The 25,560-nt window shown below is 43.3% G+C and overlaps 1 protein-coding gene across 1 annotated transcript in view; it reads left to right on the forward strand.

Moving 5' to 3' along the window:
- ARHGEF10 (Rho guanine nucleotide exchange factor 10) overlaps window positions 1-25,560 on the forward strand; it is a 269,684-nt gene that overhangs the window by 112,432 nt on the left and 131,692 nt on the right. The window contains exons 9-11 of the mRNA XM_077487769.1: window positions 7,909-8,025; window positions 8,134-8,248; window positions 12,004-12,116. Of these exons, the coding sequence (XP_077343895.1) occupies window positions 7,909-8,025; window positions 8,134-8,248; window positions 12,004-12,116 (345 nt within the window). The remainder of the gene's footprint in view (window positions 1-7,908; window positions 8,026-8,133; window positions 8,249-12,003; window positions 12,117-25,560) is intronic.

Consider the following 25,560-nt stretch of genomic DNA (forward strand, 5'->3'; position numbering starts at 1 on the left):
TCCTTTCATACACAATAGAACTGTACCACTTGTGGGTACTTTGATTACATGGTCAAAACACTTCCTAGAAGAAATCCTAGAAGAAAATTGTAATGTCCACGGTCTCATAATTTTAGTTTGGCTGTGTTGCATGTGTACAGCTGCTTTAACACTTATCTTAGGGATATTATCAAATTAAATAAAGTGGAATTTTTTTTTTTTTTTTTTTTTTTTTTTTTACAAGGAACCACAGGCTAGCTGCTAAAAGGATAGTAGAAACACATACATTTGAGATGATTAACATGCTGAAATACTTGTGGTTTGTTCTGCTTGTTTTGGATTTGCACACGGCTGCCAAACTGTGTGTCACTTCTCTGTGTCTGGATTGCTTTTTGGACAGTTGCCCTGTAAAGAGCTGTACAGTGTGGGAAAGATATCTGAGTTACAAGACTGGCCGAACAGAATTGTAGATCCTTTGTCAGTTAAAACAACTAATGCCGTGTACACACAAGCGGAATGTCCGGCAGAAAAAATCAGACGGAATCTTTTCATTGTATATTCCGATCGTGTGTATGTCTCATCAGACTTTTTTTTTAAGAAATATTTGACAGACCTAGAAATGGAACATGTTTTAAATCTTTCCGACGGAACCGATTCCTATCGGGAAAACCGTTTGTCTGTATGCTGTTCCGACGGACCAAAAACGACGCATGCTCTGAAGCAAGTATGAGATGTAAGCTATTGGCTACTGGCTATTGAACTTCCCTTTTCTAGTCCCGTCGTACGTGCTGTACATCACCACATTCTTAACGATCGGACTTTGGTGTGACTGTGTGTACACAGCAGAACTCCTATTCCAACGGGAAAACCGGTCGTGTGTACGTGGCATAAGTATTACACCTTGTTTAAGGCCAGAAATAGAAACCTTTTCCGATAGGAAGAACATAAATATGTTGGGTGCTTTCACAAGTAGTCACGCTTATGCGCTGCACCTTTCATGCTATAGGAAAGGCACTGGATTTAATCATTTTTTTTTTTTTTTGTGTGTGAAAAAAATATCAATTTAATTTGCACAATTGGCAGTTAAAGTAGCACAGTGCTGAATTTAAAAAAATGCCCAGGTCATGAAGGGAATAAAACCTTCAGTAGGACAAGGTGCTCAGATACAGTTTAGTTCTGCTTTAAGACCCAACTGTTGATTGTCTGTGCATGGTGCAGGGAAGATAGCAACCAATCGCATTCATGGAACTGTAACTTTTATTTTGTGGTTCAGTGATAATTACCGTATTTATCGGCGTATAACACGCAGCCCAAGTTTAGGAGGGAATTTTAAGGAAAAAAGCTTTTAGGAGGGAAATTTAAAGGAAAAAAACCCTTACATTTAAATGCCCATCAATGCAGCCTTATCAGTGTCCATCTAAAGCCTTGTCAGTGTCATTTGCAGCCTGTCCATCATTGCACCCTTGTCATGCAGCCTGTCCATCATTGCAGCCTGTCTATCATTGCAGCTTTGTGCAGTCAGTGATAATTTCAGCTTTTGTTTTTAAAAATGGCGCCGCCGAGATGTCCTGTGTATCTCAGCGGCACCCGGTAGTTCTCGGCCACCTTCGGCCGTACTCAGCGGCTTTCGGCCTCCTTCGGCCATTCTCATCAGCTTTCGCCCGCTCTCGGCCCTTCTCTGTGGTTTTCGGCCGCCGAGAAGGGCTGAAGGCGGCTGAAGGCGGCCGAAAGCCGCCGAGAACGTCCGAAAGCTGCCGAGAAGGGCCGAAGGTGGCTGAAAGCCGCCCAGAGCTCAAAAATTGCTCAGAAATTGCAGAGGATCGGCATATAACACGCACCCGCGATTTCCCCCTGATTTTAAGGGGAAAAAGTGCGTGTTATATGCCGATAAATACGGTATATTGAGGTCTTAATTTTTTGTAAATGAGCAGGTGGAGGAGTAGATTCACACTGATGAATCACTCTTCTGGCTTTGCTGTCGTCTTCTGTCAGTATGCTCTCTATGAGTAAATTTATTCTGTAGCAAAATCAGATTAACGCTTAGTTCTGGCACTCTTCCCAAGTGCTGTTGTACAGGGCATTACAGGAGGCTGATGTCAAGACATATTCAGAAATGTGCACTAATTGCATGAACATTTAATGTTATTTTAAATTATTTTGTGTTTTTTTTAAATGCTTGGAGTCCAACTTGAATCAGTAAATTTAAAGGGAGGAACTGGTTAAAGTTATTGAAGTATAGGAGCGGAAGAATATGTGTACCTCTACTCCCCCGTCCAATTGGTCTGCCTTTTAAAAGCTCTAAACTTTAGTCTTCCAGTTTTACACATACTTACAGTGCCTTGGAAAAGTGTTCACATCCCTTGAAATGTTCCACATTCTGTCATGTTACAACCAAAAAATGTAAAAGTATTTTATTGGGATTTTATGAAATAGACCAACACAAAGTGGCACATAATTGTGAAGTGGATTGAAAATGATAAATGGTTTTCAAATTTTTTTTATAAATAAATATCAGAGAAATGTGGCGTGCATTTGTATTCAGCCTCCCCGAGTCAATAATTTGTAGAACTACCTTTCGCTACAATTTGAGCTGCAAGTCTTTTTTTGGGTATGTCTCTAGCAGCTTTGCACATCTAGAGTGAAATTTTTGCCCATTCTTCGTTGCAAAATAGCTCAAGTAGATTGGGTGGAGAGCGTCTGTGAACAGCAATATTCAAGTCTTGTCACAGATTTTCAATTGGATTTAGGTCTGGACTTTGACTGTGCCATTTTAACACATTAATATACTTTAATCTAAACCAGGGATATGCAATTAGTGGACCTCCAGCTGTTGCAGAACTACAAGTCCCATCATGCCTCTGCCTCTGGGTGTCATGCTTGTGGCTGTCACAGTCTCGCTATGCCTCATGGGACTTGTAGTTCTGCAACAGCTGGAGGTCCGCTAATTGTATATCCCTGATCTACTGGTTTAGGGATGGTGTGTTCAGGGTGATGTGCAGTGTTAGTTTCCCACCACACATAGCGTTTTGCTTTTAGGCCAGAAATTTTAATTTTGGTCTCATCTGACCAGAGCATTTTCTTCCTCATGTTTGCTGTGTCCCCCACATGGCTTCTCACAAAGTGAAAACGGGACTTCTTATGGCTTTCTTTCAACAATGGTTTTCTTCTTGCCACTCTACCATAAAGGCCAGATTTGTGAAGTGCACAACTAATAGTTGTCCTGTGGACAGATTCTCCCACTTGAGCTGTGGATCTCTGCAGCTCCTCCAGAGTTACCATGGGACTCTTGGCTGTTTCTCTGATTAATGCTCTCCTTGCCCAGTCTGTCAGTTTAGGTGGAAGACCATGTCTTGTTAGGTTTGCAGTTGTGCCATACTTTTTCCATTTTCGGATTATGATGGCTTGAACAGTGCTCCATGAGATGTTCAAAGCTTGGATATTTTTTTATAACCTAACCCTGCTTTAACCCCTTCCCGCCGAGCGTACGCAGATGTGCGTACTCGGCTTCTGGGGGGTATACCGGGATGATGACCGCACCTGCAGGCATCATCCCGGTACCGTTTTTTACAGCGGGCGATTGGCTATCCAGCCATAACAACCGAAGTGGCTAAAAGCCGCTCGGCTGTTATGCCGGAGTGACAGCAATAAAAGTGATCACATTTTTTATTTTTTTTTTATTTATTCATTTTAAAATAAATTTAAAAAAATTATTTTTAAAGCGCCTGCCGTCCCCGCGAGCTCGCGAAGCAAAGAAACCGCATACGGAAGTCACGTCCGCATATGTTCAAATAATACATGTGAGGTATCGTCGCAATCGTCAAAGTGAGAGCAATAATTCTAGCACTAGACCTCCTCTGTAAAGCTAACCTGGTAACCGTAAAAAAAAAAAATTAAAGCGCCGCCTATTGAGATTTTTAGGTACCGTGCTTTGTCGTCATTCCACGAGTGCGTGCAATTATAAAGTGTGACATGTTTGGTATCTATTTACTCGGCGTAACATTATCTTTGACATTATGCAAAAAAATTGGGCTAATTTTACTGTTTTTTTTTTTTTTTTTTAATTCATGAAAGTGTCCCTTTTCCCAAAAAGTTGCGTTTAAATCACCACTGCGCAAATACCGTGTGACATAAAATATTGCAACAATCGCCGTTTCATTCTCCAGAGTCTCTGCTAAAAAAATATATATAATGTTTGGGGGTTCCAAGTAATTTTCTAGCAAAAAATATGGATTTTAACTTGTAAGCACCAAATGCCAATAGGCTTAGTCATGAAAGGGTTAAACTTCTCTACTATTTTATCCCTGACCTGTTTGGTGTGTTCCTTGGCCTTCATGATGCTGTTTGTTTACTAAGGTTCTCTAACAAACTTTCAGGGGCTTCACAGAACAGCTGTATTTACACTGAGATTAAATTACACACAGGTGGACTCTATTTACTAATTAGGTGACTTCTGAATGCAATTGGTTCCACTAGATTTTAATTAGGGGTTTCAGAGTAAAGGGGGCTGAATACAAATGCACGCCACACTGAAATATAATCACACACATAGGTTGGATTTGAAGGACTTGTATCTTTTTTCAACCTTACCTACTATGTAACTATGTAACTTCAGATATTTAGTTGTAAAAAATGGTGAAAACCATTTATAATTTTCTTTCCACTTCACAATTATGTGCCACTTTGTGTTGGTCTATCACATAAAATCCTAATAAAATATATTTACGTTTTTGGTTGTAACAAGCAGGGCTGGACTGGAAATAAAATTCAGCCCTGGAAAAAATTTCATACCAGCCCCACAGCTTTATGTCATTTTATGACAGAAGAATGTATTATATGTAGATATGAAATCACATAGGGAGATATATGCAAATTCCAGTTAAAAGTGGTCAATCATCAAGGGGGGGCCCCAGGAACTCTGAACGTGGGAGGGGGGGGACCACCTTCTGCAGAAAGAATACACTAAGGTAAGGGGGGTGGGTTACTAATATAAGGGGAAACCCTTTATATCGGTGCCCCTTACATTATCGTATTCACTCCCCCTTACATCAGTGACCCCCCCCCCCCCCCCATTGGCCTGGTGGCGCTGTCACTGACCTCCTCTCAGGTGCACTGTGCAGGGCTCAGTCAGTCGGCTCCAGCTCAGTGGCTCTGGTTTTATCCTATAGTCTCCTCTCCACAGTCCACACAAGTCTGACTTCTCCCATGACCCCCATCCCTGGTGGCGCTCCCACTCTTGACTCCTCTCCAGACTCCCTCAGACACTGAAGACATGATACAGGAGATGGTCAGAGACTGCAGACTTGATGCAAGAGCTCAATGCAGCCTCACCAGTGCCCATCAAATGCAGCCTCACTGTCCTCATCAAATGCAGCCTCACTGTCCCCACCAATGCAGCCTCACTGTCTCCACCAAATGCAGCTTTACTCTGCCCATGAATTCAGTCTCTCTGTGCCCACCAATGCAGCCTCACTGTGCCCACCAATGCAGCCTCACTGTGCCCATCATTGCAGCCCCTCCCCTTTCCCCATGTCCCAGTCTGCAGTCCCTGTCTGTGGGAAGATATGTTGTTGATGCTCGGTACGGTACCTTGCATGCCAGCAGGATATACATGATGGCCAGCAGCAGGCAGGGTCTGTTCTCGTTTTGGATGGGGATGGTGATCCTTCCAGAGGATCTGTTTGCTGTGAGATGAAGTGGTCCCTGGCCACCTGCACCTTCAGCCGTCCTCATTTTCCGGCCCCAGTCAGCCTGTCCTCTGGTCCTGGGGAAGTGGAGAGCACTGGGTGGGAGCTGGAGAGAAGGGGGAGCAGAGAGTACTGGCGGGGTTGGAGAACACATGGGTGGGGGCAAAGAGCAGGGGGGGTGGAGATCACAGGGGTGGGGAGTGGAGAGCACTGGGGGGGCAAAAAGAACAGGGGCGGAGAGCACAGTAGGCTGAGAGCACTGGGGGGGCTAAGAGTGTGGGGTGGCGAAGAGCACTGGGGGGGGGGGCAGAAAAACAGGGGTGGAGAGCATGGGGGCTGGAGAGTACTGGGGGGTATAAAGAGCAGGGGGTAGAGCCTGAGAGCACCAGTGGGGGCCAGAAAGCACAGGGGTGGAAAGCACGGGGGACTAGAGAGCACTATGGGGGGTGGAGAGCACTGGCAGGGTTGGAGAGCACATGGGTGGGAGCAAAATGCAGAGGGGAGTGGAGAGTGCTAGAGGAGTCAAAAAAGAACATGAGGGGTGAGCACGGGGGGGGGGGGGTAGAGAGCTCTGGGGGGGCTGGAGAGCGATGGGTGGAGCTTGAGAGCACCAGGGGGCCAGAAAGAACAGGGGTGGGGAGAATGGGGGGCTGGAGAGCACTGGGGTGGGGGCTGGAGAGTGATGGGGAGAGCTGGAGAGCACTGGGGGGTGAGAAAGAACATGGGGGGAGAGCACGGGGGAGAAAGAACAGGGGGAGAGGAGAGCACTGGGGGGCAAAGAACGGGGGGGGCACTGGGGGGTGGAAAGCACAGGGGGAAAAACGGGGGGAGCACTGGGGGAATGAAGAGCACTGGGGGGGACGGTGGGGAGCATGGGGGGGGGCACGAACGGAGGGGGGAAGCACTGGGGGAGTGGAGAGCACTGAGGGGGCAAAGAACGGGGGAGGAAGCACTGGGGGGAGTGGAGAGCACGGGGGGGGAGAGCACTGGGGGGAGTGGAAAGCATGGGGGGAAAGAACGGGGGGAGCACTGAGGGAATGAGGAGCACTGGAGGGGAAACGGTGGGGAGCACTGGGGGGGGAGAGCACGAACGGAGGGGGGGAAACACTGGGGGAGTGGAGAGCACTGGGGGGAGGGGGAGAAAGAACAGCGAGGAGAGCACTGGGGGGAGTGGAGAGCAGGGGGGTAAAGAATGGGGGGGAGCACTGAGGGTGTGGAGAGCAGGGGAGGGAGAGCGCTGGGGGGAGTGGAGAGCACTGGGGGGGAATGGGGGGAGCATTGGTGGGGGGGAGAGCACGAATGGGGGGGGGAGCACTGGGGGGTGGAGAGCACTGGGATGGTGGCTAGAGAAGGATGGGGAGAGCTGGAGAGCAGGGGGGGGGGCAGAAAGAACAGGGGTGGAAATAATTGTGGGGGGCGCAGGAGAGTGTGGTGGGGGAGGAGAGCATTGGAGGGGGGCAGTAAAATAGGTTGGATAGGAGGATCGGCAGGGGGGCTGCATATAGAGGAGATGATCTTTCTATTTTCCTCCATGCAGCCGCTGAATGCTTGAGTCTCCTCCTCTCAAATCTCATCTCCTCTATATGCCGATCCTCCTATCCAGGCACACAGGGTGGGCTGTACGGGCGGCATCTCCTCCTCCGGATCACAACACTGGCTGGCTCTGTGTTCGGCGGCTGCGCTGTAACACAATCCCGCCCCCCTAGCCCGCCTCGTGTGATCCTATCTACTATCACACGAGCCGGTCTGAGGGGACGTGACTGTGTTACAGCGTGGCTGAGAACACAGAGCCAGCCAGCGCTGTGATCTGGAGGAGAGAGGGGAGCTATGTAGCCGCTACTAAAAGCGGCCCCAGGGCAGGCGGCCTACCAGGAATTATCTTGATAGGCCAGTTCCGGCCCTGGTAACAAGTCAAAATGTGGAAAATTTCAAGGGGTATAAATACTTTTTCAAGGCACTGTATCTATGGAATTGCTGCCATAGGATTTAAGCAGGATGCTTGAATGGACTACGAAGCTGAGCATAATTATTTACCATCTGGTTTACTTCGATAGCATTGCAGCCCTAAATACATGTATGGTTAAATGCATTGATTGTTGAGCCTGTACCCAGTGACTTAAAAGTTTGTTTCATTTTTATTTCAATAGTAGATTTGTAGTAAAGACCAAAATGGTAGTTTAATATATACAATTTTAAATATCTTGCATTGATATTTACAAAGGCGTGCTATATCTTTTTCATATAGCTTTCTCAGGACTTAACACGTATAAAACAACACTACGAGAGAAAAATGAAAGATCTGGTGGCAAACAAAGTGGGAGGAGTAGAGATCCAACATTTAACATATAAACATGAACTCAAGGTGATGTAGCATGTCTTTCTCAATTACCATTAAGTGCATGATCAGTCCACCCTAATGCTTTCATGTTGTACTATTTTGTTTTTACATTTGATGTGCTTTATATTTTAGATGCAGAGGCTTATGAAGGCTGCAAAAGAGGGTACGAAAGATGGGCTTGAAAAAACAAAGGCCGCTGTGAAGAAGGGTCGTTCCTACATCAAAACGAAATCCTTTGTTTTGCATGGTACATTTAGATGATTTGTCATATGAAGAAATCATTTGCACATCAGATTTTCTATCCTTAACAATCCAGTTAGGCTGGATTCACACCTAGGCATTTTTAGTGCTTTTTGCATTTTGCAGATTTGCACTGCAGTTCATTTACCATTGTTTCCATGGTTTTCGCATGGAACACGTTCTGTAGTACAAATCTGCAAAATGCAAAAAGCACTAAAAATGCCTAGGTCCGAATCAAGTCCTTAGGCCGCGTACACACGCGGGGACTGTTCGCTGAAACTTTGTTCGTCAAACAGTTGCCGCAACAGTCCGCTCAAAATTTGCATGAGCGGACTTGCCCACACACGGCACTTTTTGAGCGGACTGTTTCAGCGAACTGTTTGCCAAACAGTTCGCTCAACTTTTGAAATGAACGGACTCGCCCACGTAAGGCGGAGGCAAGTCCGCCCATTTCGAGCGCGTGTACAGGTAGGCGGGGCCCGCGAAGGAGACGTCGCGGGCACCGCCGCCTGGAATGGACTTAAAGGGACACCCAACGCCGAAAAAAATCGGCGTGGGGGTTCCCCCAAAGTCCACAACAGACCCTTGTCCGAGCACGCTACCCGGCCGGACAGGAAAGGGGGGGCAAGCGAGCGCGCCCCCCCCTGAGCCGTACCAGGCCGCATGCCCTCAACATGGGGGGTGCCTTGGGGAAGGGGGGGCCGCGCGGCCCCCCCACCCCAAAGCACCTTGTCCCCATGTTGATGAGGACAAGGGCCTCTTCCCGACAACCCTGGCCGTTGGTTGTCGGGGTCTGCGGGCGGGGGGCTTATCGGAATCCGGGAGCCCCCTTTAAGAAGGGGGCCCCCGGATACCGGCCCCCCACCCTATGTGAATGAGTATGGGGTACAATGTACCCCTACCCATTCACCTGTGAAAAAAAAGTACAAAAAAAAACACAACACAGGGTTAAAATATTTTATTGCACAGCTCCGGGGGTCTTCCGTCTTCGGGGGTCTTCTCCGGACTCCTCCGCTATCTTCTTGTAGCTCTTTTGCTAGCGGAGGAGTCCGGCTTTCTTCCTCCCCGCCGCCGGCCTCTTCTTCCGACTTCGGGGGTCTTGTCCCCCTCTTCGGTTCTTCTGCCGGGCCACCGCGCCTTCTTCTAGCTCTTTTAGAGGCGGTGGCCCGGTCTTCTGTCGCCGCCTTCCGTTCTTCTTCTTCTTCTTCTTGTTCTTCTTCTTCTCCAGGAGATGTTGACACGTCGCTCTCTCCGGCCGGAATGCCAGAGCCGCGCTGTGCTGCCACTTATATAGTGCCAATGGGGCGGTGTCACATGGTATATGTCACATGGGTTGGTCACATGGGTTGATGTCACATGGGGACTATGACATCGTAAGGGGGCGGGGTCACCATGTGACATCAACCCATGTGACCAACCCATGTGACATATACCATGTGACACCGCCCCATTGTCACTATATAAGTGGCAGCGCAGGGCGGCTCTGGCATTCTGGCCGGAGAGAGCGTCGTGTCAACATCTCCTGGAGAAGAAGAAGAACAAGAAGAAGAAGAAGAACGGAAGGCGGCGACGGCGACAGCGGCGACAGAAGACCGGGCCACCGCCTGCAAAAGAGCTACAAGAAGGCGCGGTGGCCCGGCAGAAGAACCGAAGAGGGGGACAAGACCCCCGAAGTCTGGAGAAGAGGCCGGCGGCGGGGAGGAAGAAAGCCGGACTCCTCCGCTAGCAAAAGAGCTACACGAAGATAGCGGAGGAGTCCGGCGAGAAGACCCCCGAAGACGGAAGACCCCCGGAGCTGTGCAATAAAATATTTTTTCTCGTGTGTTGTGTTTTTTTTTGGGTACTTTTATTTTACAGGTGAATGGGTAGGGGTACATTGTACCCCATACTCATTCACATAGGGTGGGGGGCCGGTATCCGGGGGCCCCCTTATTAAAGGGGGCTCCCGGATTCCGATAAGCCCCCCGCCCGCAGACCCCGACAACCAACGGCCAGGGTTGTCGGGAAGAGGCCCTTGTCCTCATCAACATGGGGACAAGGTGCTTTGGGGTGGGGGGGCCGCGCGGCCCCCCCTTCCCCAAGGCACCCCCCATGTTGAGGGCACGCGGCCTGGTACGGCTCAGGGGGGGGGGGCGAGCGAGCTTTCCTGGCCGGCCGGGTAGCGTGCTCGGACAAGGGTCTGTTGTGGACTTTGGGGGGACCCCCACGCCGATTTTTTTCGGCGTTGGTGTTCCCCTTTAAGTCCATTCCAGGCGGCGGAGCCCGTGACGTCTCCGTCGCGGGCCCCGTCTACCTTCACACGCGCTCGAAATGAGCAGACTTTCCTCCGAGCGGGAACAGTCCGCTCATTTCGAAAGTAGCCTACACACGGGCGGACTGTTCGCTCAAACAAAGTTTCAGCGGACAGTTTTTCGGAATTTCCGAAAGACTTTGTCCGTCAAACTGTCCGCTGAAACTGTCCGCTGAAAGCCCACACACGGGTGGACTGTCCGCTGAAACACTGTTCAGCGGACAAAGTTGAGCGAACAGTCCGCCCGTGTGTACGCGGCCTTAGAGAGAATATTGTTAGCAGTTAGTAATTTGCCCTTGTAGTATAACCATTATACATTTTGAACCAAAACTTCTGCCCTTATTTGACCTAAATGTGTTAAAGTTGTACAATTTTCTTTAGACAACAGCAATAGAACTCAAGGGCCTGCTTAATTACAGATTAAAATGCTTTTTTATTTAGGCCCATATAATATGTATTTTTGCTATAATCTAAAGATTATACAGATTGTAATGTGTATGGCCATTTTAGCAGCAGCTGTTACAGGATGTCTGTAATTATCATAATAGCCAGAAACAGCTGTTACTGTAACTGGACAAGAGGTGGTTGGGGCCTAGTGATAAAATGAAACAGTTCAAGGAGATTAGCAAAGCAGATATAATGGGTAATAATAATATCAATGATGACAATAATAATACCAGATATCTTAGAGTTCTTGATTTTTAAGCAGGATTTAAAATGCCTAACAGGTATACGTTACATTATAGATGACAAAATACATATTTTAATGAGCTAATAATGTAATCATGAAATATTGCATATTAGAATTATATATCTATCATTTGAAGCCATCAAGTGGTACTCTAAAGCCGGCCATAGACAGAGTGATTTTCTTTCCTGGAACCATGGGTGGCAGGAAAGAAAATCACTTGATACCCACATAAACACAGACAGTGTTGATGGGGGAATCTCTCCCATGTGAACACAGTGATTACTGCTAGCGGCTTCAATAGCCTCTATCAATAATCGCAAGTAAAATCCGACAGGCTGGTTGTACCCAAGTTGATCAATCAGCTTGGGTACATTCATCCTGTCCATACATGGTTCAAATCTCAGCCAGTCCCTGCTGAACCGGCCGAGATTTGAACCATCTATGGCCGACTTAAAAACCCCAGCACAATTTCATGGATTCATTTTGTAAATGTATGTAAAAAAAGATTGTATGCAGATAATTAAAAAAAAAAAAAAAATCTGCATATAAATATATGTTAAAAAAAAATATTACTGTCATTATGAAATTAACAAGTAACACAGTTTACTTTTAAACGTTTTGACAACTTTTTCTTTTTGTCTATTGTGTGTAAGAGGAGAGGGGGACCTATTAAATGACTTTGATCAAGTTATCCTTACATCCCTTGAAATGTCTAATAAAAAACAAAACAAAAAAAAGGTATTTTATATAACTTGTGGATATCTGATTTTGTGTTTTTTAGATCGTAAATCTGCCTGCCTTGAAGATGAAGATTTGAATGTGTTCATCGATGTGGACTGCGTTCATACAGAAGCTATTATGTCTCCGATGCCAGAAGGATTAAGTCAGCAGCAGGTAATATTTTTGGTTGTTTTCTTCTCAAGTGTTTGTTAACATTTTATTTTCCTGATATGTGTCTGTTGTACAATGTACTTGTATAAAAAATATCATGTTCTCTTTGCATTTCTTCCTTTGTGTGAAATCCTTGATGATCTTGCCAGTCCCCCTGCTTTCCTTTTTCAACCTGACCACAGTAGGCATGAGAGAACATCCGTCCCAGTGTGGTCAGTTTTCTGTCTGTGCTGAGAACATAGCCTGCTTGTCCTCCATTTGCCAAGGCTTGTGTTGAAACGCATACCCCCCCCCCAGCTTTTCATGGCAAAGATGTTTCTCTGCTTCTTGCAGACTTACTTTAGTCTAAAAAAGAAACACAAGTGTGAAGACCAGGTATTTTTGGAACTTCTGTAAAAATCTTTTTTTGCTAAAATAAATGTAGAACCCCCAAACATTACATATGTTAATTGTATTTTTAGCAGAGGCCATAGAGAATAAAGGGTTTCACAATTTTTTATGTCACATGATTTTGGCACAGCAGTTTTTCGAACGCAGCTTTTTTGGAAAAAATGCGACCTGCTTGGTATAATTGGTGAACCCTTTTGAGCCAGTGTCTGCTGGCCCTTTAAGGGGTTTGGGATGCTGGAAGACAGGGCAGGGTTTATGATCACGTGACCATTGTGATTGGCGGTCACATGATCGGAAAGCTCCCAATCACAAGCCACAATTGTGAGCTTTCTGTTAGCCACTGGTAACTCAGCCTGGAGCGGGCAGGACGCACTCTCTCAGGACAGCTGTATTCCACCAATTCACATAAATATGGGGTCGCTCTGTGTAAGGCCCATCTGCTGAGAGGCCACATATTTATGTGTGGCCGGCCCCAACAGGTTAATAATACACTTGACTCTTATCTTGCATAATCCTTTACTTTGTAAGAACTGGTGCTGGTTTGAAGCCAAATATTGACTTGATTTCGATTTTTCTTCTGTTCGCTCACTTTGAAAATTTATAAAAAAATAGAATAAAATATATAATTTTGAACGCATTCTTACTTCACAGCATTTCTTCGTACCTGTCTAAAACTTTTGCATAGAGTGTATGTGTGTTTGTAATACATTGTATGTATGTATGTGTGTGTGTGTATGTGTATGTGTATGTGTGTATATATATATATATATATATATATGTGTGTGTGTATGTATATGTGTATATATATATATATATAGATATAGATATAGATATATATATATATATATATATATATATATATATATATAGATATAGATATAGATACACATAATGTATGTATATATGTGTGTGTGTGTGTGTGTGTATGTATGTGTGTGTATATATATATATATATATATATATATATATATATATATATATATATATATATATATATATATATATATATATATATATATATATATACACATAATGTATGTGTATATGTGTGTGTGTGTATGTGTATATATATATATATATATATATATATATATATATATATATATATATATATATATATATATATATATAGAGAGATAGATACACATAATGTATGTATATATATATGTGTGTATGTGTATATATATATATATATATATGTCTCATAACCCTTGATAGGACAGCCTTGACTTTTTGGGCTTACCGGTTACCTCCGCTTGGCTAGGGGTTCCCAGGATTAGTACCCAACAACTTTGGACGCTGACACCATAAAAGTCCTTTAGAAAGGTTTTTATTTGCAGGGGTAACATCCAACAAACACAGTCTTGTATAGGAACAGAGGGCAAGGGTGAATAAACTCAGGCACCTTGAACTGCTAATCACCAGAAAGTCTCTAATATGACCCAGAGAGTAGCCACTCGCAGCTGGGCGCTTCAAGGCTGAACAAATCTCTAGCCAGAGATTATGGCAGTCAGCACTTTGATCCAGAATTTACAAAGTCTTTGACCTTGAATAAAGCTTTCAACCGAAAATGAACAGGAACCCTCTCCTCAGTACCTGGAACATTCTGTCTCCTTGGCAGTACTGGAAAAGTGTGAATTCATTAGTGTCCTTGACAACCCAGCAACCAGGCACTTCTTGGAATGCCAGCTTGTTGGCCCTCCTCCGAAGAGTCCTCCCCGATCGCTTACACGGGCTGCGGTGCACCTTCAAGTTGAGAGAACACCCGGACGCCTTGAATCCTCCCTCATTTACTGCGCGTCGGACCAGCCAGTTCCGAGACTCAGGAACAGATGGATACTTACCCCAGACCAATGCGGGTCTAATGGGGCTAGTCATACCGACCATGTTGCACACACACGCGCCCCCGTGACCGGGACCCCTCGCGGGGCTACCCTGGTCCAGCTCCAGGAACAGGCAGCTATTGCCTCACAAACGAACCATGAACACCTGACTTCAACATCTTAAGTACCCTTCCCCAGACTCCTCACCGTTGCCAGACACACCCACTGATTGGCTCCGGGGAACGCTCATACCTAAACGTCCAACCAGGCCTGGTTCTGGGCCTGTCATGTGCACCTAACTGTACACATGACCAGGCAGAACTCTAGCACAGCCCAGCCAAACTGATGCCAAAGTTAAACCTACATAATCAGCCCTCAGAACCCCTTTACTGTTCTGAGAAAAAAAAAAAGAAATTTGTACATGGCAGACACCTTGTCCAAAGTGTCGCCGCTACACACACACACACACACACACACACACACACATATATATTATAGTATATATACAGTGGGGACGGAAGTATTCAGACCCCCTTAAATTTTTACTCTGTTATATTGCAGCCAATTGCTAAAACCGTTTAAGCTAATTTTTTTTCTTCGTTAATGTACACGCAGCACCCCATATTGACAGAAAAACACAGAATTGTTGACATTTTTGCAGATTTATTAACCCCCCGGCGGTATTCCTGAGTCTGGCTCGGGGGGGGGGGGGGATTTTATACCAAAAGCAGTAACCCCGAGCCAGACTCGGGACCGCATCACTGAATGCATGGAGAGTTTACCTACCTTCTCCCCTGGATCCCCGATGTCTATCACAGAGCCGATCTCCATTCCCTGCGAGCGTGGCGACGCACGGGGAGGGAGAACGGCACCAAATTCAAAAAGTGAAACGCACAGTATAATGTACTCTTACAAATTACATTGCTGTATGTAATTATTTCACATCCCCTTTGTCCCTAGTGGTCTGCCCAGTGTCCTGCATGCAGTTTTATAATATAAATACTGTTCTTTATGCCTGGAAACTGGAGATTGTCCATAGCAACCAAAACTGCCCCTTTACATCAAAAATGGTTTTAGACCAGCTAGAAAACAGCGATAATAAATTAGAATCACTCACAGAATTGAGCGACAACGATTTGTGGGGAGATCCGTCATCAAATACTGAAAAGTAATGACAATTCTGCAACTGAGCAAATTTCAGTGTTTTTGATTACATTATTTAATAATATGTATTATTATTATATTATTATTTGGTATAATTATTTATACTTATTTATTATATTATAATTTATGATTTCATTTTTCAAACTTTATCATACCCGGGATGTCTACTAGACTCTGGTTTGGACAGATTTAAGTGAGTTATTCCTAAGAATTACAGGACTACAATATAAAATGCCAAATTTTCTTGCAAAATAATTGTACCGCTTTCAGCACCTAAAATCTGAAATAATCATACTGCCAGGGAGGTTAAAAAAGAAAAACTGAAATATCACATGGTCCTAAGTATTCAGACCGTTTGCTGTGACACTCATATATTTAACTCAGGTGCTGTCCATTTCTTCTGATCATCCTTGAGATGGTTCTACATCTTCATTTTAGTCCAGCTGTGTTTGATTATACTGATTGGACTTGATTAGGAAAGCCACACACCTGTCTATATAAGACCTTACAGCTCACAGTGCATGTCAGAGCAAATGAGAATCATGAGGTCAAAGGAACTCATGATTTCCCAAAAAGACTCATGGCTGTATTCGATCAAAAGGGTGCTTATACTAAATACTGAGCACGGGGTCTGAATACTTGGGACCATGTGATATTTCAGTTTTTCTTTTTTAATAAATCTGCAAAAATGTCAACAATTCTGTGTTTTTCTGTCAATATGGGGTGCTGTTTTTACATTAATGAGGGAAAAAAATGAACTTCGATGATTTTAGCAAATGGCTGTAATATAACAAAGAGTGAAAAATGTAAGGGGTCTGAATACTTTCTGTCCCCACTGTATGTATAGATCGAAATTGTTATAGTGATAGTGATCCTGGCAACAACCAGGGAGTCGCCTACTTTGAAGGGCTTTCCTCTAATTTCCTGTTTTGCCTGAAGGGGAATTTCCCCAATGAGACAGATGGCAAAACAAACCTGACAGAGGCTATAACCCTCCTTTATCCAAAATGAAAAAAAGAAAAAGCTTGCCTTTAGTTCTACTTTAACAAAGTATTGTTTGTGTGGCATTTGTATAGCTATACAGCTATACTACACTTTTGAAGGGACTCTTACACTTTGGTAAAACAATTGCTTGCTAAAGGAGACACTTAAAGTGGTTGTAAACCCTTACAAATCACTTTGACCTACAGGTAAGCCTAGATTAAGGCTTACCTGTAGGTCCAAGAAATATCTCCTAAACCTATACAGTTTAGGATATATTTACCTGAAGACAGCCAGCGCTGTCTACGGCGCATGATAATTATAGTTTTTCTTTAATACTTATCCACATCTTGTGCTATTCAAGGGCTATTACTTCCATCAAAATCCTTAGCATTCCACACGTCTTGGTGTGTCAGATGTCTACATCACCTACTACATGCAGTGGTTTCATCTGCTGGCTCCAGTGTCACTACAGGACTCATTTGTAACAAAGAGAATGGCAAGAGAATCCACAACAGGGGAGTAGACACCCAAAATTGTTGACGGCAGAAGATTCTACAGATGCACAGATATGTGCTTAATTGCAGACTTTGCCTCTGTTTCCTAATTAGTTGCAGTGTTGATCACTTGAGGCTGCAAAAAGTATGGGGCTGCTCACTTTGCTCCATCTAAAAAGAATGAAGGGACACCAGCCCAGAAATTCAATTCAGTTTGATTTTTATTTTTTTAAAGTAATATATATCACATTATCTGTTTGCTGTATTGTAAAATACTGGGGCCTACATTTTGGTATGTAATAGGTTGGAAAAGGTATACAATATATTGCATCAGACAGGACATTATTGTCATTTTTGCAGGCTGCCTGCCATCTAGTGGCCATTTGTATACCCACTATGGCATAACAGGCTTTTAAGAAACAGTTGGCTAAAATTGTTTTATATCAATTTCTTCCCAGTTTTGATGAGAAGGAAGCTAGGTTCACACTAGTGTTGCTGCATGTTCATGCATTTTTTTGGTGCGGGGTTTTGATGCATTTTTTTGCTGGAGGAGATTGATTGTTAGGCCGCGTACACACGAGAGGATTGTCCGTCCAACTTAGTCCGCTGAAACGTGTTTCAGCGGACAATCCGCTCGTGTGTGGGCTTCAGCGGACTTTTTCAGCGGACAGTCTGGCGGACTAAGTCTTTCGGAATTTCCGTAATACAGTCCGTCCAAACTTGGTTTCAGCGGACAGTCCGCTCGTGAGTAGGCAAGTTGGACGGACTAAGTATGGCGCATGCTCGGAAAGGATTTACACGGCGAAAGGTTGCATTGCAGTGTATTGGACGTCGTATTTCTAGTCCCGTTGTACGTGCTGTACACGTCATCGCGCAAGCTTTCAGCGGACTGTTTGTGCATCCGTGTGTGGTCAAGTCCGTTCAGTCGAAAGTAGGACGGACTGTCTGTCGGATTGTCTGACGAACTTAGTTGGACGGATAGTCCGCCCGTGTGTACGCGGCCTTATGCCACGTACACATCATCGAAATTGTCTGGTGGACTTAGTCCGCCGGACCGCATTACGCCGGACAATTAGATCGTGTGTGGGCTCCAGTGGACTTTTTCATCGTAAAGTCCGGCGGACTTAGAAAGTAGTTTTGACTCTAAATTTGTCCGCCGGACTTGGCTTTCAGCGGACAATCTGTTCGTCAGTGTGCTAGTCCGGCGAACTAAGAATGACGGATGCTCAGAAGCAAGTACTAGAAGGAAGCTATTGGCTACTGGCTATTGAACTTCCTTTTTCTAGTCCCGTTGTACGTGCTGTACGTCATCGTGTTAGAAATCGCCGGACTTTCAGAGTGCCTGTGTGTGGCCAATTCCGTTCATTAGAAAGTCCGGCGGATTGTTTGCCGGACTAAGTCTGCCGAACAATTTGATCGTGTGTACGCGGCATAAGACACAAAAGCCCTGCCAAAAGCACACCAAAAAACGCACGTACATGCATTTTTCATGCACTTTTCATACATTCCCATTGAAGTCTATTGGACCAAAAATGCGCTATGATTAGATATATATGATATGATATATATATTTAAAAATCACACTGCACCATATTGCATAGATGTGAACAGGCACCACAGATGATAATTTGATTTTCATTGTTGTGCATTGCAGTGCAACGGCAGACACAGAAGAAATAACACTAACGGGGCCTAAAGTAGAATTTTTTATATAAACTCTTAGCCCTTGTACACACTGTCAGACATTCCGACTGAAAATGTCGGATCAGACCGCGTTGTCGGATAATCCGACCGCGTGTTGGCTCCATCTGACTTTTTTCCGTCGGAATGTCCGACCAACAAAGTTTGAGAGCTGGATATAAAATTTTACGACAACATGATCCGATCGGACTTTGTAGAGAATTCCGGTCGGACAAAGTGCCACGCATGCTCAGATCAAAGTACGAGAGCAAAGCTATTGTCGTTTTATTAACGTTCCGAACGATCGGATTTTCCGACAACTTTGTCCGACCATGTGTATGCAACACCAGTTTCGGACAAAATTTCCGACCGTGTGTACAAGGGCTTAGTAAGTTTTACCCCAAGTTATGATATTCCACATGTGTGTCTGTGTTTACATGTACTTTTGATAATTGTAGCCCGTCCCCCTTTCTTTTTGTTCTAAACTGACCACGCCAAGGACAGAAGAAGATCAATCCTACCATAAGCAGTTTGCATCTATGCCTTCTACTTAGGAGCTGCAGGTTACCGATCCTGTATTCCCATCGTCAGACTTTGGATGACACTTTGGCTCTCCCATTCCAATCTCTCAGTGGTGTTTACACAGTTCCCAATCCAGTACTCCTCACCTTCTCACCCCCTGCCCTCCATGTCCTGAACCCCCTAATACTGTACATCCCTATCCAATCCAATCTATAAGGTAGACAAAAAAAAGCGCACACACACACACAAGAAATCTACCCCCTTCATACACCATTAATATTCTCCTAACATCAACGTCTCAAATCTATATAAGCCTCAGACCTCTTCAAATTCAACCATGTTCCCCACGTTTCAAAAATATATCAACAGAATCTTTGTGTGAGTGCAATAATTCCTCCATCAAACAGAAATAGTCTACTATTGTGAACCATTCTTTCACAGGAATATCCTGTGAACTCCAGTTTTTCTGAATAAGTCCTTTTGCTGCATTCAATAAATGTGGAATTAATGATCTCCTCCTATACCATGGCACTAAAATATGTGTGTTATTAAACAATCACATTCATGGTTTCATGGGCAAGCTTGTTCCTGGTATTTTATAGATATTCCTAATTACCCACCCCCCCCCCAATATCTGTATTCCGGAACATTTCCACCATTTATGTGTAAATGTTTTTGAGAGTTACATTCCTTCCAACACAAAGCTATTTCTAGCTAAAGCCTACATGCCTTTATTGGTGTTACATATCATCTTGACAACAGTTTAAAGTTTGCTTCAGCCATTTTAAGAGCTACTGATGAGGTATGTGACAGCTCGAATATTTCAGTTCTTTGTCTCTCCTGCAGTGTCACCCCTAAGTCTTGCTCCTATTTATTTAGGTATGGTGGCTTTTTAGGTTCTGCTTAAGTTGTGAGTATACCATAAATTCAGGAGATGTAATGAATTGGAGTTTAGTGGCTTTGTGAGCATGCACACTGTTATATAGCATTTAATGCGTTTTCAATCATTTGGTTTTAATGATGCGTTAAGGGAGTCCCTTGGGATCCTCCAGGTCACCATAAATTGGAACATTTACCCTCTATTACTTTTCTGGGGAAAACCCAAATTTTGGGATTTTCTTTTGCTTTCACCTTCCATGGTAACAATAACAAGGACAAATAGAGATGGTGAATCCCCTAATAGAGTCACCGACAGCAATAGAAACCTAATCGATGTTCTAGTCCATTTCCACTCTATCTAAATGTTTTTTTTTTTAGTTCAATTTTAGGTGCATTCCAGTCTGAATGGCATTTTAGGACTCGTTAGAGCAATTTTATTAAACTAAATCAAAGTTTACATGAAAACGGTTGCCCATAGAAGGGTATTTTCACAATCAAAAACAGCTTCCTCTCTTAGGTGATAAGGTCTTAAACCTTGACCTTTGGGCTTTTCCCTCAGACCGTCTCACACAGTACCTCTGTGTTTCTGTGCTCCTCTCACAGGTTACCCAGCTTTTCTGGCTCTCTGCTCTCTGGACTTTCTAAGCCTTTTCAGTCAATTCCCTGCTGTGCTGACTCATGCACAGGCCTCTTGTTAGGGGATCTCCTGGCCCCCCAAGCTCCTTTGAGACCTCTAGATTCTCTCAGCTCTCTGGACTCGCCTAGTCATCTCAGCTTTACGTCCTCCTGCCTTACCCAGCTGTGTTGACTCTCTCAGTCCTCTGGACAAGAAACCTTCTGTCTCCAGAATGGAGTATGGTCTCCTAAAGCAGGGCACACCTGTACTCTCTTCAAGCTTCAGGTGTGCGCACCTGCACACACAGCCGGCTGGTCTTCTGCAAGACCTGGACACTAGGTTGGAGACTTCTTTCCTCCCAAAACTCTTCGTAGTCTCCAAACTCCTGAATCCAATCCATTAATAGTAAGACCTGGACAAAACCAAAAGATCCGTTTTCAGCACTGTAAATAGATATACAGGGGCCCCTTACTCTGTGTAAGTGCAAACCCTGTGTCACTCCTATAACAGACCCGGTGTCAGACCACAGCCAACTTCACTAACGTGTGACAAATGGCTGGTCAAACTCTCATTGATACACGGCACTGCCACTCTCAGCCTCTTCCTGCACAAAGATGTTCCAGCTCATGGAACCATAATTGAAGTGCTAGCAGACCTAGAGTGATTGTTGCTTTATGGTAAAATGTTTATTATTGTCCAGCATGAAATTACCATTTGAATGAATACAAATATGATGGTTATCAGATGCCCATTTCATGTAGGAGAAGTATTGGGCCTTATCTGCTTCCAGTACCTCCTACGACAATGATGTTTGAGCTTAAAGTGCTGTTAATTACTTGATACGAGTAAATATGTCCTTATTCTGGTTGTAATAATATGGAATACACTGAAGTTTGGATTCTCCAGAAAGAGTTAGAACTGTGTACTTGCTAACTACTCCAGCTAAACTATTTCTGATCAGTGATAAGCTAGGACAGTTACCTGCACTATGATTACTTTACCTGGGCTTGAAGGTTTTATGACTGCTATTGGAGTGGAACTGGGATGTTTATTGTGTTAATTTCTGTTAATGAGGTTTATGATGGTTAATCCCAATTCTCTGTTGTTTTTGCTAAAATGTGGGGTCAACAACACAATTTTACCCTGCATGTAAGACATGTTGCTTTTATATCAATTTCTTCCCAGTTTTGATGAGAAGGAAGCTAGGTTCCACACTAGTGTTGCTGCATGTTCATGCATTTTTTTGGTGCGTGGTTTTGATGCATTTTCATGCATCTTGTGTTTTTTGCTGGAGGAGATTGATTGCTAAGCCGCTTACACATCATCGAAATTGTCCGAAATTGTAGAAAATGCTAATAACTTCTGTAAATGTTTATTGTTAATAGACATAGAAATGATAAGCAAGCCTATTCCAGGCCTTCTGTTAGACCATTCAATTGAATATTTACAGATTTAGAAAATCCCTGTTCAGCAGAATAGTTTATGCTATTCTGAAGTTCTTTTCAAATGTCCAGACTCTTAGCAATCTGTTTACTCAAGTTAAATGACTATGGAGATGAACTCTTGGAATTATAGCAACAGGTATATGGCCTGAAAGGGGGGTCACAGCTGCTCTATCTCCTAATCTAAAAATTGAATGACTGATTTGTGTCCTCTCATTCAGTTTTTGGGGTGCCCAGTTTTCATTATCACTTCTACTTCCATTTTCACAATTGCAGGACCTGACACTGTTACATTATGAACACAGGAGGTTGTTCGTTCAGCATGAGTGCCATTCAGGGAAAACTTTGGATTCTCTGAAAAAATACAAAACGTTCTATGATTGGACAAGGTGGAGAGGCGGGGTGGTGTTACAGTCTCCATCTTGTCCAATCAGAGAATGCTTTGCCTTTATTGAGGAAATGCAAAATGCTTCCTGAATGGAAAAGGGTGACCTCCTGTGTTCAGCAAGCACCAGGGCAGAAGCTTGACACAAGACCTGGAAACAAGTAGAGATCACGGGTGTACTAGTGCCTACTACAGTGATTTCCAGCTTCCACAGGGATCGCAAAGATTTTTCCAGAACAGGTATGGTTAGTAAAAATGACATTCTTGAAATTGCTATAAAGAAAGTAAAGGGGAACATATATATCAAGGATATGCAATTAGCGGACCTCCAGCTGTTGCAAAACTGCAAGTCCCATCATGCCTCTGCCTCTGGGTGTGATGGTTGTGGCTGTCAGAGTCTTGCTATGCCTCATGGGACTTGTAGTTCTGCAACAGCTGGAGGTCCGCTAATTGCATATCCCTGATATATATTCTTAGTTGTATTCCTTGGCTTCATAATAAAACACTTGGCTTATGTGCTGAATGAGTAAAACTTTATAGTGTACTACAGCTAAAGTGATTAGTTTAGCAGGATGATGCTGATATTCCTGATGGACATCAGGATAGACATCTTTGGTTCTCATAGATGATCCCACTCTTGACCTACACACTCCAGCAGAAAGACCAAGGGGAAGTAAGGTAAGTAGGGTTCATTGCAACTTGCATCCCTTTGTCAGGTGAAAACATGGAATAAAATCCTGTTTGAAGCTCCATTGCTCATTACATCTTTATTTAATTGTTAATATTGTTAAATTGCTATATTGCTATACCTTTTGTACCCTGATCTGCACTGCTTTCAACATTCTACTTGTAAAATGTAAAAAGAAATCTGGCTCAGATAACAATTGCCCCAATCAAACCCTTATTCTGATGAGCGTTGAGATTGATGTACACAACTATTTAAATAATTAGGCCCAGCCAAAGTTTAGGCATTCCTTTTGCAGTTTCTAGTTAAACCCTTGTCAGCCACGTTTACAGTAATTGTATCTTTCTCCATCATATTTCACACTCATATATCTGATAATGATCTTTGCTATTGAACTTATTCATGAATTTATCAGTATCATGTTTTCATCTCTAGATGTACAGTACATATCTCCCACACCGTGTCCTTTCATGTGTGTAATGTCAGGGATCCTTCTCATGTTGCTGTTTTTCATTGTATAACTCCCTCTGGTCTGCTGGCCATGTAGTATATTGCTTCGTAATGCTGTCTCTGCCCTTATAGCAGTAAATGTGATCATCTTGAATGAAGAATGTGAGCTGGTGGGAGGTAATACTGTTACAGCTTGTTTCATTCTAGAAAAATCTTATCATCAGGCTGACTCCCCCTACACTGTTATGTAAAATGGAAAATAGCTATATTGTTATAAAGCTCTCTTTTGTATGAATCACTTTTGTGAAATGACATAAAGAGGATAGGCAATGATTTTTTTTTTATATAGAAATGTTAGCAGTTTTAAAGCGTATTTTCAATGAGGTATTAGAATTTGAACTAATTTACAAGACAATGCTTGACATGACATTTATTTAATAAATGTAGTAATGTAATAATAAATTATTAAAATTTGGCACCCAGAATTCATCAGCCACTTGCATGTGTGTAAACGATGGCACAGTTTCTTTAATCTATTATGTGTTGAGTAATTTGTTTAACTAGTTCAAGTGACATGGCATGTAAAAGAAAAAAAAAAAAAAAAAATTAGGAACAGTCAAGGCTTGTACACACGGGTCGAATATCGGTCGGTATTGACCGGTTTTACAGAAACTGGCCCTTTTGTGCGGCAGCATGTCCAACAGAAGCCAGCTGAACGTCCTGCTTCTGTCAAAGGGGCATGCCTGAAAATCATCTGCCAATCGACAGATGACCAGTTTGTTCGGACAGGGGGGCATGGGGATCACTGCACTAACATTAAATAACATATAAATTAAGTACAGCAAGCTCCTCTCAAGCTCCTCAGTTTTTTTTTGTTCATTCAGCCCGATGGGTTGAATAAAAAAACTGATAGTGAGTACCTAGCATAACAAACAAGTTTTTTTAATCTTAGTTAAAGAAAAGAAGGTTTTTTAGCTGTCTGTGTCCCATTGGGGAAATTTCCATTAACTTCCTGTCCTATAAGCACAACCAGACGTGAGGGGAAATCTTATCAAAATTTTCCCCCTTATTCCTGTTCTAGTGACAACTGAAAAATGTGTATTTTCCCTCACTTTCAGTCCTGATAAAATGCCTATGTGGACTAATACAGAGGAAATATCCCCCAGTGAGGACAGTACTAGTTTGTATCCTTTCCTACTTTATTCAGAACTAAAAAAAAAAAAAGTTTTGGCTTTAGATGCACTTTAATTATGCTGCAGTTTAACTCTTTCACTGCCAACGATGTGTATGACATGTAATTGTTTTGAAAGGAATACAGCAATGTCATGGCTGCCATAGTTTTAGATTTTATGAGCAGATTCTAGTCTAAGCTGTAAGCTGCGTGATCACGTCTATAGTAAAAGCTGCACCTCTTCCTACCCCCGTGGTTTCCTGGCTCTCCACAGGCTAAGATGTAGCCACCCTGGCGGTATGATTATGTCAACCTTTTGTGTCTCAAAGCGGTACAATTATTTTGTATAGAAATTTGGCGTTTTATATTGTAGGCATGTAATTCTTAGCAATAACACACTTAAATCTGTCCAAATAAGAGTTTAGTAGACATCCCGGGTATGATAAAGTTTGAAACACAAAATCATAAATTATAATATAATAAATAATTATAAATAATTATAAAAAAAATAATAATATAATAATAATAAAATGAATTTCCCCAAGATTCACTATCGCTAAATTCTGCAAGTGTTCTAATTTACTATCGCTGTTTTTTAGCTGGTCTAAAACCACTTTTGACGTAAAGGGACACTTTTTGGTTGCCATGGACAATCTCAAGTTTCCAGGCAGAAAGAACAGTATATATAATATAAAACTGCATGCAGGGCACTGGACAAAGCACTAGGGACAAAAGGGATGTGAAATGATTTCATACAGTAAT

This window comes from Lithobates pipiens, unplaced genomic scaffold (genome assembly GCF_037356315.1).
Source record: "Lithobates pipiens isolate NorthernLeopardFrog02 unplaced genomic scaffold, aLitPip1_a1.2 Scaffold_18, whole genome shotgun sequence".
In the NCBI taxonomy this organism is placed as follows: Eukaryota; Metazoa; Chordata; class Amphibia; order Anura; family Ranidae; genus Lithobates; species Lithobates pipiens.